This window comes from Ursus maritimus, unplaced genomic scaffold (assembly GCF_017311325.1).
Source record: "Ursus maritimus isolate PB19 unplaced genomic scaffold, ASM1731132v1 scaffold_12, whole genome shotgun sequence".
Classification (NCBI taxonomy): Eukaryota; Metazoa; Chordata; class Mammalia; order Carnivora; family Ursidae; genus Ursus; species Ursus maritimus.
In genome coordinates this window covers 62,458,021-62,471,398 of record NW_024423564.1, presented here as the reverse complement: position 1 = coordinate 62,471,398, position 13,378 = coordinate 62,458,021, and the positions used below count along the sequence as shown (strand labels likewise).

At 39.9% G+C, this 13,378-nt stretch overlaps 1 protein-coding gene across 1 annotated transcript; it reads left to right on the top strand.

The window, feature by feature from the left end:
- Nucleotides 1-64: 64 nt before the first annotated feature.
- Nucleotides 65-4,255, top strand: LOC103670717 (60S ribosomal protein L36a-like). Its single transcript, XM_008699203.2, has one exon. The coding sequence runs from the start codon at nucleotides 3,427-3,429 to the stop codon at nucleotides 3,799-3,801; it is 375 nt and encodes a 124-aa protein (XP_008697425.1). The 5' UTR covers nucleotides 65-3,426; the 3' UTR covers nucleotides 3,802-4,255.
- Nucleotides 4,256-13,378: the final 9,123 nt, after the last annotated feature.

Here is a 13,378-nt window from a genome sequence, read left to right as displayed (position 1 = left end):
GTTTTAATTTGCTTTGTTAACATATTTTTTATACATTTCTCTGGGTTTAAAATGTCTGGAGAGACTTTGCCAGCAGCTCTGTGTTGGCATAGTGGGCAACATATCTGTGGTGCGTCTGCCTTAGATTCACTTACCTGGTCAAACCCAGAAGATTTTCTTCCAGCTTTCTTCCTAAATGCCTTTTTCCCTCTCCTTTCGGTCTCCCAGTGGCCTGGTCAGCCTTTGGTAATGCTCTTCCTCATCTTCTACCTAGCCTGAGAAGGATGTTCTCCATTTAGAGTTAAGCGAGTGCCTAATCCCTCTTTTGGTAAGACATTTTTCCCTCTTAAGGAACAACAGCTCCATCTTCAACTTTTTATTTCCCCCTTGATTTTATAGTTTGGTAGATTTCAAACTGGAATAGCTAGCATGTGCTTGCTAAGTAATTTTATGCCAGCCTTATCCTGTATACTAGCTGTTCTTAATAGCAGGTGCAAAAAATGCCTGTTTTCAGCAAGGTTAAATTAGGAATGTCCTTTTGAGTCAGAAAAAGATAGGCCATAGACTCATTCCCCAGCACAAATGGTCATTGTATGAAGTGGTACTGGCCCCAGGAGGGTATCTTCAACCACTCTCCCACTCTTGGTCTTGAACCTACCTCTGGATTGGATCTTACTGTTGTAGCTGCTCACAGCATCCTCCTGCATGCTTAGAGTAATGCTTTTGGGGGAACACTGGTAAAATACAGTATTTATTTTTTTCACCTCCTTTCAGAGGACTTGGAGGTAAGTTGCATTCATTAATTCAAGTTTCCCTCTTGCTCTCTGATGATAAAAGCTTGCATTTTGCTATGTCAGCATTTGTTATAGCCAGTATTTAAGGATAGGATTTAGAAAATCTATCATTTCCTGGCCCACCAGCAAACTAACTATGGCTTAACCTTGCAGCATATCTACTTTTGTTTCAAGCTAGATATCTTTATTTGATATCTAAAATGCAAGACCAACAACATATCAAGAGATCTATAGACAAGAAGGCAAAGCTCTTGTATTTTTTTCATCCAGACACTTCAATTTATTTTATAAATTTGTTCATTTTTCCTGTTCTGTTTTATATAATATATGGACTTAACTACAAAATAAAGTAACAGTAACAAAATAACAAAAGAGGATAATATTTCCTCTTGTGCTTCTCTTATTGTCGACAGAATTTCCTTCTTTTGTATTTCTTCTCTACTCCCCAACCCCAGACGAATTTCAGCCCAGTCATTATTTGAAATAATGTTTCATCCATTGTTAGGTTAGTAGCTCTAAATGGTCTACATAATCCAGAATTCTTTTCCTCTGACTGTCCCCAGTGGGCACATTGTGGGACAGAGAGAGTTATGGAGACTTCCAAGTGATTAAGGACATATAAGAGATAGTATAGCAAATGAAACAAAGAGCACTCATCTGGAAGTCAGGAAACCTGGGTCCTAGTCCCGGCCTTGGCATTAACCATGTGACCTGGGCAGGTCACCTAACTACTCTGAAGTTCATCATCAGACAAGTGAGATGTTTCTAAAGCTTAACATTTTTTCTGCTCCTGTAGTTCGGTGAGTCTCATTTCTGAAAATTCTCAAGGAACTGATTTTATATATTTTCAGAAATATCTGTTTTTATCAAGATCCATAAAACTTTTTTGCATGTATATACTGTTTCCTCTTTTTCCTTTTTGATCACATTTTAACTACTCACCCAGAGGAGCTCTGGTCAATATTTCCTTTTATCCTATCAACAACAACTCTTAATGGCTGACCTCCCTTGGGTGCAATAAGCCAGTATTCTTTTTTGTTTTGTATTTTCATACCTTCCCCTTTCCTGGACAAAGCATATTGAGATCTTGACTCAATACAAATGTTCCTGCCTTCAGTGAGCAGGCATGGATAAGAGTATGGATGAAACTTTTGTAAATAGTATTCTTGGCATAAATATTAATTACACAGCTTTTTGATAATATGACGTAGTAACTAAATGTGTACTTTCTATGAAGATCATGTATTTATTGCCAAGATAACTATAGAATAAGCATTTTCTGGTAAAATTCATCTTAAAATTTGGGGATAATTCAAGAAATGTCTGTACAAAATTGATTCATGGTCTTAGTTTTTGTGATTAGTTCTTTCCATTCATGTGAAGGTCCTCATTTATCTGTCTTGGGGAAGCCCAAAGTAAATAATTGGATCCTATACTTATTTTATCCTACTTTCCCTATTAAGTAATGGTTTAAGAATTGGGTGGCTCAGTCGGTTAAGTAAGTCCCACATTGGGCTCCTTGCTCAGCAAGGAGCCTGCTTCTCCTTCCGCCTGCTGCTCCCCCTGCTTGTGCTCTCTGTCTCTCTCTCTCTCTCTCTGACAAATAAATAAAATCTTAAAAAGAAAAAAGAATACATCAAGCACTTTGATTTGTTGCTAAGTAATTAGTATTACGGGATTCCATTAAATTAATTTTGATATGCATACCAGGTTCTTGTGAAGACCCATACTGGGCTGTGTTTGATTTGTTTCTTTGCTATAATTCAGTGCTTAACCTAACTTTGCTATATATCCATAAATGACGTCATGATTAGACATAGTATGGTATAGTAGGAAATGCACAGGTTCTTAGATAGAGGTCAGTTCCATTACCTACTGTGCTATAACCTTTCCAACATGGTTGCTGCAGTGCACAATTTCAGGGGCCATCATTCATATTTGTTGTGTTCCAAGGAGCCCCTGTAATAGTGCAGTGATGGCCTTGCTCTCTGTACCTGTAAAATGGTGCCTATAAAATGGTCAAACAGGGTTCCTTAGAACCCCTTACATGGTTAATGTGAGGATGAAAGATGATTCAAGTGTGTCATCTCCCAAGCCATGGCAGAAAGGAGTTCATGGTTCTAGGCACAGCAAGGCTCCATTCTACACTGCTACCCTCCAGTTAGTCTTTATTGCTCTGCCACATAAGAGTTTGCCTGGATTATCATAGCCTCCCCATTGGTCTTGCTTATGAGTCATTCCCTTCAGTGCATCCTCTACACAGGAGACAAACTACCTAAATTTCATATCTGAGCATGTCACAGCCTTAAACATTTATCTCCAACATGCCATTCTGTTTCAAGCTTCCATTTCTTTACACATATTTTTACTATAGTACAATATTAAGATTATTTTGATTTTTTTATACTTTGCCCATCTAGATCGTGAGCACCTTGAGAGCAGATGGGGTGTCATACATCCTTTATCCCCAGCATCTAGCATAGAAACCAGTATGTAGTCTACTCATGATCATAATAACTAATACACAGTGAATATTTAACTGTTAGATACAGAGTTATCTCCCTGAACTCTCAAACAGTCCAGTGGGACAGATATTCTATACTACTTCTATTTTTTATTTTTACTTACTTTTTAAGTAAATTCTACACCCAACATGGGGCTTGAACACATGATCCCGAGATCAAGAGTTGCATGCTCTACTTTCTGTGCCGATAGCACTCTTGCAAGCATGGTGAACGTTCCAAAAACCTGCAAGACTTTCTGCAAGAAGTGTGGCAAGCACCAACCCCACAAAGTGACACAGTACGGGAAGCACAGCTCTTTATGCCCAGGGAAAGCCGCGTTATATGATGGGAAGCAGAGTGGCTATGGTGGGCAGACTAAGCCAATTTTTCATAAAAAGGCTAGAACTACAAAGAAGATTGTGCTGGGGCTCGAACGTGTTGAGCCCAATTGCAGATCTAAGAAAATGCTGGCTATTAAGAGATGCAAGCATTTTGCATTGGGAGGAGATAAGAGGGCCAAGTGATCCAGTTGTAAGCTCTATATTTTGTTTTATTATGAAGATATTTAAATCTTGAGATTGTGTTTTAAAAAAAAGTTGTATGCTCTACCAAATAAGCCAGCCAGACGCCCCAGTCCTACTTTAAAGAGGAAGAAAAAATGGTTTAGAGAAGGTGCCAGAAGTTATAAAACTGGTGGAAGAACAAGGATTCCAATCTAGATCTATCAAATTCTAGAATCTAAACACTAAACATCACACCATTCAACAAATGTTTATTGAAATGTAAATTATGTGTATGTGGCCTACAGATAACCTCATATACACTCAAGTATCACTCAATATTAGCCTAAAAGTCAAACCTATCTTAAGACTTATTTAAGAAGTAAGTTTGGGGGCACCTGGGTGGCGCAGTCGTTAAGCGTCTGCCTTCGGCTCAGGGCGTGATCCCGGTGTTATGGGATCGAGCCCCACATCAGGCTCCTCTGCTGAGAGCCTGCTTCTTCCTCTCCCCCTCCCCCTGCTTGTGTTCCCTCTCTCACTGGCTGTCTCTCTCTGTCAAATAAATAAATAAAATCTTTAAAAAAAAAAAAAAAAGTAAGTTTGAAGCTTTTTAAAAGTAGGATTTATAATTTTTTGTATATTCAGGAATTTATAAACTTAATAATTAGATATATTGCATACCTGGGACAGGATCTTTAGTTGGAAGTGTCTGGGCAAAAATTCTTAGGTTTAACATGTTGATCTCCTTGACACTGGTGTTTCTTCTGAAAATTTTCCCACCTTTTAGGCATACCTTGTCAAAAATACTCTGTAAACTTGAGCAAGGTGGTGATGAATTTATCCTGCAGAGACACTTTTTCTGTTTAAAAATCAAACAAAAAATAAGTCTAGGGGTTCATGGCTGGCTCAGTTGGAAGAGCATGGGACTCTTGATCTCAGGGTCATGAGTTCTATCCTCGTGTTGTGTAGAGATCATTTTAAAAAATAATGGTAATTAAGCTCAGTAGGTTAAGCATCCGACTCTTGATTTTGTCCCAGGTCACGATCTCAGGGGTGTGAAATTGAGCCCTGTGTTGACTCCACGAAGAGCAGGAAATCTGCTTCTCTCCCTCTCCTCTCTCTCCCTCTGTACCTCCTCCTGCTCGTTCTCTCTCTCTCTCAAACAAACCTTTAAAAATAAACTTAAAAAACAAAAACAAGTCTACAGGGGCGCCTGGGTGGTGGCACAGCGGTTAAGCGTCTGTCTTCGGCTCAGGGCGTGATCCCAGCGGTATGGGATCGAGCCCCACATCAGGCTCTTCTGCTATGAGCCTGCTTCTTCCTCTCCCACTCCCCCTGCTTGTGTTCCCTCTCTCACTGGCTATCTCTATCTCTGTCAAATAAATAAATGAAATCTTTTTTAAAAATTAAAAAAAAAAAGTCTACAAAAAAAGTTAGAAATAATAAATTTGGCAAAGTTGCAGGATAAAAAACCAACATACAAATATCAGTTGTATTTCTATATACTAACAATGAACAATCCAAAAAGGAAATTAAGAAAACAACTCCATTTATAACAGCATCAAAAAGAATAATATAGTTAGAAACAAACTTAACCAAGGAGGCAAAAGACTTCTACACTGAGGGGCACCTGGGTGGCTCAGTCAATTGAGCGTCTGACTCTTGATTTCAGCTCAGGTCATGATCTCGGGGTCCTGGGATTGAGCCCCACATCAGGCTGCCCACTCAGTAGGAAGTCTATTTGAGAGTTCTCTCCCTCTGCCTCTTCCTCTGCTCCTCTCCCCATTCTCTCTCCAAAAATAAATCTTTAAAAAAATAAAGACTTATACATTGAAAACTACAAAACACGCTGAAACAAATTGAGATATAAATTAATGCAATGACATCCCATATTCCTGGGTCGGAAGATTTAATATTTTAAGATGTAAATACAAAAAAAAAAAAAAAAAAAAAACCTGCCGATTCAATGCAATCCCTATCAAAATTCCAATAAGATCTTTTGCAAAAATAGAAAAACCCATCCTGAAATTTATAGAGAATCTTAAGGGGCCCTAAATACCCAAAAAGAACAGTTGAAGAACAAAGTTGGAGGACTCACTTCCTAATTTCTAAACTTACTACAAGGCTACAGCAAGCAAAACAATGTACTGGCATAAAGACAGGCATATAGACCAATGGAAGAGGATAGAGAGCCCAGATATAAACCCTTACATGTGTGGTCAAATGATTTTTGACAAGGGTACAGAGACCATTCAATGTGGAAAGGATGGTCTTTTCAGTAAACGGTACTGGAAAAACTGGATATCCACATGCAAAAGAATGAAAGTAGACCCTTACCTTACACAATAGACAAAAATTAACTCAAAATGGATCAAAGACCTGAACTAAGACGAAAACTATGAAATTCTGAAAAGAAAACAGGAGGAAGCTTCATGACATTGAATTTGGCAATAATTGCTTGGATATGACATCAAAAGCACAGATAACAACAACAACAAAAAGATAAATTGGACTACATAAAAATTTTAACTTTTGTGCTTTAAAGAACTTCAAGGGTGAAAAAGCAACCCACAGAATAGGAGAATACAGGGGCACCTGGGTGGCTTAGTCAGTTAGGTGTCTGCCATTGGCTTAGGCGTGCCCCTAGGGTCTTGGGATGGAGCCCCGCATAGGGCTACCTGCTCAGTGGGGAGCCTGCTTCTTCCTCTCCCTCTGCCCCTCCCCCTGGCTTGTGCTCTCTTGAGCTCTCTCTCTCAAATGAATAAATAAAATCTTAAAAAAAAAAAAAGAATAGGAGAAAATGTTTGCAAGTCATATATCTGCTAAGGGATTTATGTACACAATATATAAATAACTATAACTCAATAACAAAAAACAACCTAATTCAAAAATGAGCAAAAGACTTGAATAGATGTTTTCCCAAAGGAGATACACAATAGCCAGTAAGCACATGAGAAAATGTTCAACAGCACTAATCATCAGGAAAATGCAAATTAAAACTACAATAAGCTACCACTTCACACTTATTAGAATGGTTATTTTGGGGTGAAAAGTGTTGGGGCACTTGGGTGGCTCAGTTGGTTAAGTGTCTGACTCCAGTTCAGGTCATGATCTCAGGGTCCTGGGATCCAGGTCTGTATCAGGCTCCCCACTCAGCAGAGAGTCTGCTTGTCCTTCACACTCTGCCCCTCCCCCTGCTCACACTCTCTCTCTCTCTCTCTCAAACAAATAAATAAAATCTTTAAAAAAAAAAAAAACATGTTGGCAAGAATGTGGGGACATTAGAACCTTTGTGCCTTGTTGGTGAGATTGTAAAATGATGCAGCCACTGAGGAAGACAGTGTAGTAACTCCCTCAAAAAATTAAACAGACGTACCATATGATCCAGCAATTCTACCTCTAGGTATATACTCAAAAGCAGAGAGTGAAACAAATATTTGTACACCCACGTTCATTACAGCATTATTCACACTAGCCAAAAAGTAAAAACAACCCGAATGTCTGAAAACAGAACGAAGGAATCAACAAAATGTATATGCATATAATGGAACATCATTCAGCCTCAAAAAGGCATGGAATTCTGGTACATGCTAAAATAAGGATGAACCTTACTTAGTGAAGTAAGCCAGACACGAAAATACAAATATTATATGAGCCTACTTATATGAGGTAACGTAGGGTAGTCAAATGTATGGAGACAGAACAGTGGTTACTAAGGACTGGAAGAAGAGGGAAATGGATGGAGTTTCATCTGGGATAATGAAAACGTTGTAGAGATGGCTAGTGGTGGTGGTTGCACAACCTAAATGTACTTGAGACCACTGAACTGTACATTCACAAATGGTTAAAGCGGTAAATGGTATGTATATTTTACCACAAAATGGCTGTCGGTTAAGCAACCGGCATTCGATTTTGGCTCAGGTCATGATAGCGTTGTGGGACTGATCCCCGGTCTGGCTCCGTGTGGTGCTCAAAGCCTGCTTAGGATTCTCCCCCTACCCCTTCTCTATCTCCCCCTCTCTTAAAAAAATGTGTCAGCATGCCTCTCAATACCCCATATTTAAGAGATCCGCTAACAATAGGTAAGTGTACCCCATCACAAATACTATGAATACAATTTACCTCAGTATCAAGTTGTCCTCAAGGCCACAAAATTGAGAGCCTTGGATAGATGCTCTGAGGGACGGAGATGGATAGGAGCAAATCCCTACCTCCATGATACTTACAATAGGTTAGAAAAGAGAAAACACAAAAAATAAAAGATCATACTCTGAACCAGGTAAGTGCCACAGACTTTAAGTGTCACCGAAGATATTCATCCTTATGTTCTCTATACAAAGTTGTTACCACAGTGTGTTAAACCCAGCTCACACCTCCCTCTGAAATTGTTTCACATCCATAGATTCTGCTCAAACCCAGACAGCCATGTTTTCAGGGTGACTCCACCCCAGGCATAGGTGGTCAGACCAAGGGTAGAACACTGATCCAAGATCCAATCCATAGGTTAAGCTGGGCCAATCCATTTATTTCTAAAGATTCTGTACTAAAATTAGACTGAGTCAGATAATAATGGACCCTTGAACTAAAAGGTCAAGAAGGATGGGGCTAGAGCACTAACGGTGCGTCATGTGCAAGCTGGAGAAGGTGGTAAGAATGAGGCAGAAATGGTAGGTTAGACAACCCTAAAGAGAGAACAGCCTCAGAAAATGGCTTCAAAAGTCCTGTCCTCATGAAGCCTAGCTGTCCTTTTTCTGTCCCTGGGTTGTTAACTTGCCAGTGAGATTTTTGCCACCATTACGGTTTGTTTAAGCTGGCTTGAGTGAGCACTCCCTGTAACTAAATGATCCTAGGGAGAAGACATTTCCATTTCCTCTGTAAGAATCTCCTGATCATGGATGAAAAGGACTGCTTTGAAGATCTCACTGTCACTGGAGGGTGTCAGATGACAATCTAATGTTAAATGAAGGATTTGGAATAGATTAAAGTATTTTCAGACCACTATGGACCACTGAAAGTAGGATGAAGGTAGTATGGGGTAATGGTAAAGAGGGTTTGGGGTGCCAGCAGTGGTTGTCCATTCAGATCTTAGCTCCACCACTCTGTATATGACTTGGATGATTTACTTAATTGCCTAGACTTCCGTTTTTCTAGTGGAGAGTGAGAGATGATAACACCTTGCAGAATTGTTGGGGAAAACAAATGTATATGAAGTGTGTGCCCATAGTAGGGGCTCAGTAAACGAGTTTTTATTATTAAAGCATGACTAAGATGGCTTGTTTAAATCAAATCATGGTGGTCTTGGCCCAATTTGTAGTATATTTTTATTTAATAGACTCGTTCTCAAGTTTTTCACGTATTTTTCTTAGACTTTGGAGATCTACATATATATAACAGTCATGTTATCTTCAAATAATAGTATAGGTTTACAATCCCTTATCCACAAGTCCAAAATCCCAACTAAATTCAAGATGGTTTGAGGGGGCCTGGGTCGCTCAGTTGGTTAAGCATCTTCCTTCAGCTCAGCTCATGATCCCAGAGTCCTGGGATTGAGTCCCGCATTGGGCTGCCTGCTTGGCAGGGAGTCTCTCCTTCTCCCTCTCCTCCCTGCTTGTGCTCTCTCTCTCCCTCTCTTGCAAAAATAAATAAAACCTTTGAATAAAAAAAAAAGATGGATTTTTTAAAAGTATATTTTTAATAAATGTGGTACAAACTGCAGAAACATAAAAATGTTGGTATATATATTATAGGGTACTGCCTCAGACTCACCTGGGGTCTTACTTGTATGACCTATGTCCTATGTTACCTTTTTAAATCCAAAAAAAAATCCGAATTCTGAAATAAACCTGGCTCTGAGCATTTTGGATACAAAATTATGGACCTATAGCTACCATCTGTCAATGTGTAACCATGCACGTCAAGAGTAACCCTTAACAGGGGCGCCTGGGTGGCACAGCGGTTAAGCGTCTGCCTTCGGCTCAGGGCGTGATCCCGGCGTTATGGGATCGAGCCCCACATTAGTCTCCTCTGCTGTGAGCCTGCTTCTTCCTCTCCCACTCCCCCTGCTTGTGTTCCCTCTCTCGCTGGCTGTCTCTCTCTCTGTCGAATAAATAAAATCTTTAAAAAAAAAAAGAGTAATCCTTAACAACCCTGAAACAGGGGTTTGCTTTCCCCATTTTTCACATGAGGGCTCAGAGGCACAGAAAGGTTAACTCACCTGAGTAATTAACTTACTCAAAGTCACAAGCTCATGAATGGGAAAGTCAGATCTGTGAGACTTCAAAGGCTGGTTCATCGCATTACACCATGCTGTGTCTGCTAGTGAAATCTCTTGTTGATGTAATGATGTTAGCTTTCAGTAATGTAATGTTTTTGCAAAGAGCACTGTGACTTCTAGGACCTCTATTACCTGAACATATTTAAAAATCACTGTATTTGATCACTTTAATGATCTTTTCTACGCCCTGGAATTCTGTGTGATTCTGTAAATTCTAAGCTCACTGCCACTGGTGAATTACTACCATTGTTATTTAACATTTACCGAGGGTCAGTGCTTCAGCTTTGCACAAAAATGTCAGCTTTCTATTTTACTCATTAGTATTTATTCCTCTCACAGAATACTTTTCATGGGATTTAGAGAGGACTGCTTATAAATACAACACGGCCAAGTAAAATGAAAAAGGGTTTGGGAATTAGACAAATTCAAATCCGGTTTTTGCTCCTTCATTCATTCAATAACTTACAAAGGAACTGTGTCACTCTGAGGCACAGGGGAAAAATCGGTCCTTAGATGCCAGACTTCTATTTTACTGTCAGCTTTCTATAGGGCTGAATACCATGTGTTGGATTTTAGTATATGTCTTCCTCATTTTGCAAAATGTATACCAAGAAATAAAAGAAACCAAAGTTCCTTTCCGCAAATAACAAAAAACTTTTGTGTTAGTGTGACATTTGTTTTACAAAACGGGTACAAGAACATTCATATCTTATGTATTCTTTGTGGAATGACTGACCACCAAGGTCAGATTATCCTGACTGTGCCTGAATCCAGAGAGCCAGAATCTAGGCTGCTGATAAACTTCTCAATATTCATTTTGTCTAATTAGACCGTTTAGTGGTATGGGGATATCTTGTTGACCCCCGCCTCCTAGAACAAATGGAACAGTAAATAGGATGCTGAGGTGGCTCTGTGTTGCATGGCTTCCTCAGTAAAACTCTCTGCTGTCTGCCAGAGGCACTGGTTGCCTGCACCAGGGGCTAGACACCCAGCCCCCACCTTCATGAAGGGTACAAGAGGATGCTTACCTTGCCCCCTGTTATTTTGCCTCTTATCTGCCTTATCTTCCTTCCCTCAGGGGCTTGAGGGATGTTTTGGGCTGGTGGTAATAAAGCAGAACAATGAAACTCATTTGGCAGTTGCTTGTGAGAGTCATTTCCTTAACCTCATCGCCTGAGCCTAATACCATAGAACTAAAACTTAAGGATGTGAACTTTCCCACAGCGTTGACTGTGCCCTCTCCCCCAGAACATGATCCAGTCATGACCTCGAATTTACATAGTTACTTTTTGTGACGACCTTGTTCAATGAATTAGAATTTAATTTTGATTTATTTTAGCTTTCAAGTTTGCTTATAGATCTCCAGGCACTTTAAAAGTCTTTTTTTGGAGGCAAAATCAGAAGTGGCACTGAGTTAGAGGCTTGCAAGTCACATTCTCATGGCTACCACAGGAAGGTAATCAGAAAAAATATTTTGCAGTGCATACATACACGGGCAGGTATCTGCTTTCCTTTTTTTTTTTTTTAAATCATCATCTAATGTGAGATCAGATAGGTTTATACCCATCATTCTATTTAATTCCAACAGATAGGTACTACTATCCGTTTTATCAGTGAGGAAAATATGGATCAGAGAGGTTGAGTAACTTGTCCAAGATCACACAGCTTGCAGGTGTCCTAGCTGGAATAGAAACACAAATAGGTTTGTCTAATTCCAAAGCCAACGTTGACAGGTATTGTGTTTGGGCCTGAGTTAATGAATAAGATAAACAGGACAATCCTCAGGGAGTTTACAGTACTGATAATCCTCCCAGTAATCACGTTCCTCCTCTGCCCTCCAGCTTTGAAAGCTACCATTTAATGATTGCTTCTCTGTGTTCATCACTACGCTAGGTGCCTTATAGACATTATGCCACTTAGTCCTCCACAGCTTCCCTGTTGAATGGGTATTACTAGCCCTCTTTTACATATGAAGAAACTGGAGTTCAGAAAAATTAGAGTTATAGGGGCCCCTGGGTGGCTCAGTCGTTAAGCATCTGCCTCCAGCCCAGGGCATGATCTCAGGGTTCTGGGATCGAGCCCCACATCGGGCTCCCTGCTNCAGCAGGAAGCCTGCTTCTCCCTCTCCCACTCCCCCTGCTTGTGTTCCCTCTCTCACTGCCTCTCTCTCTGTCAAATAAATAAATAAAAGTCTTTAAAATAAAAAAAAAGAAAAAAAAGAAAAATTAGAGTTATAAAGTACAGCTAATAATTATTGATGTATAAAGTATAGCTCATCTTTCTTGAGTTCTCACAACTGTATAAAGTAGGTGCCCTTCTCGTTTCCATGTTACGGATGACGAAGCTGAAGCTGAAGTTAGTCTGGCAGCCTCGTCAAGGAAACAGAGCTAAGTAAACGGGAGAGTCAAACCTAGGTACTCTGGTTTCAGAGCCTGCTTGCCTAACTCCTGTGCCAAACCGCCTAATGCCAAGAGTGCTGGATTTGTATCCCCAGTTTGTCTGATCCCAAATTATTCTCTGTCCAGGCCATATATTGCTTTTCTGCTCAATTGTTCCACATTCACTTCTTTTGTTTTGTCGGGTTTTTTTCTTTTCCAGAATCATCCACTTCCTCAACAAACACTCATTGAATACCTGCTGTATATGCTACATACTAGGGAGATGGGATACCCAACCAAGGAAATATTATGCGGCCATAAAAAAGGAAAGATCTCAGTATCCTGGTAGAGCATAACCTCTGGGCTATATTGTTAAGTGAATAAAGCAAGGTGCAGAAGAGTATATGTTGTATACTTTTTTATGTGTAAGAAAGAAGGGAACTATGGAACAAATGGTCTAAACTCTTCACAAGTGTTGGTGTGATGAATGACAAAGAAAGGTTCAAGGGTGAATATTACAAGATACTAAAGAAACTTGACAAAGAAAATGCAACATGTGATCCCCCGATAAGATCCTGGCTCTGGGGAGGAAAAAGAGCTTTAAAGTGTTAAGTGTTCCACACACGCGGGAACACGAAACCTCCAGATCTGAATTGGAGAAGACTGTTTTTACTGACACAGCAATCTTAGCAGCTGTTTTCTATGCCCTGTTTTCCCATTGGGTGACAGAAAAATGACCTGGTATCTATCACCTGCTTATACAGTGGAGTTTTTACTATGTAAGAGAAACTCCAAAACTGTGACTCTCAGAGCTTATCTGGAATGGCCTTCATAGCTGCCCATCCTTCCTTCCAGAGATGGATGGAGAGATCTTGCCTCTGCAATGTAAATACATCCTATCTGGGGAAAGGTGGGGAAGATCTCGACTTCACCTTCATGGAATGTTAAC

What these genes read in the sequence shown, in the direction of transcription:
- LOC103670717 (XM_008699203.2), top strand. Translation starts at nt 3,427, where the DNA reads ATGGGGCTTGAACACATGATCCCGAGATCAAGAGTTGCATGCTCTACT.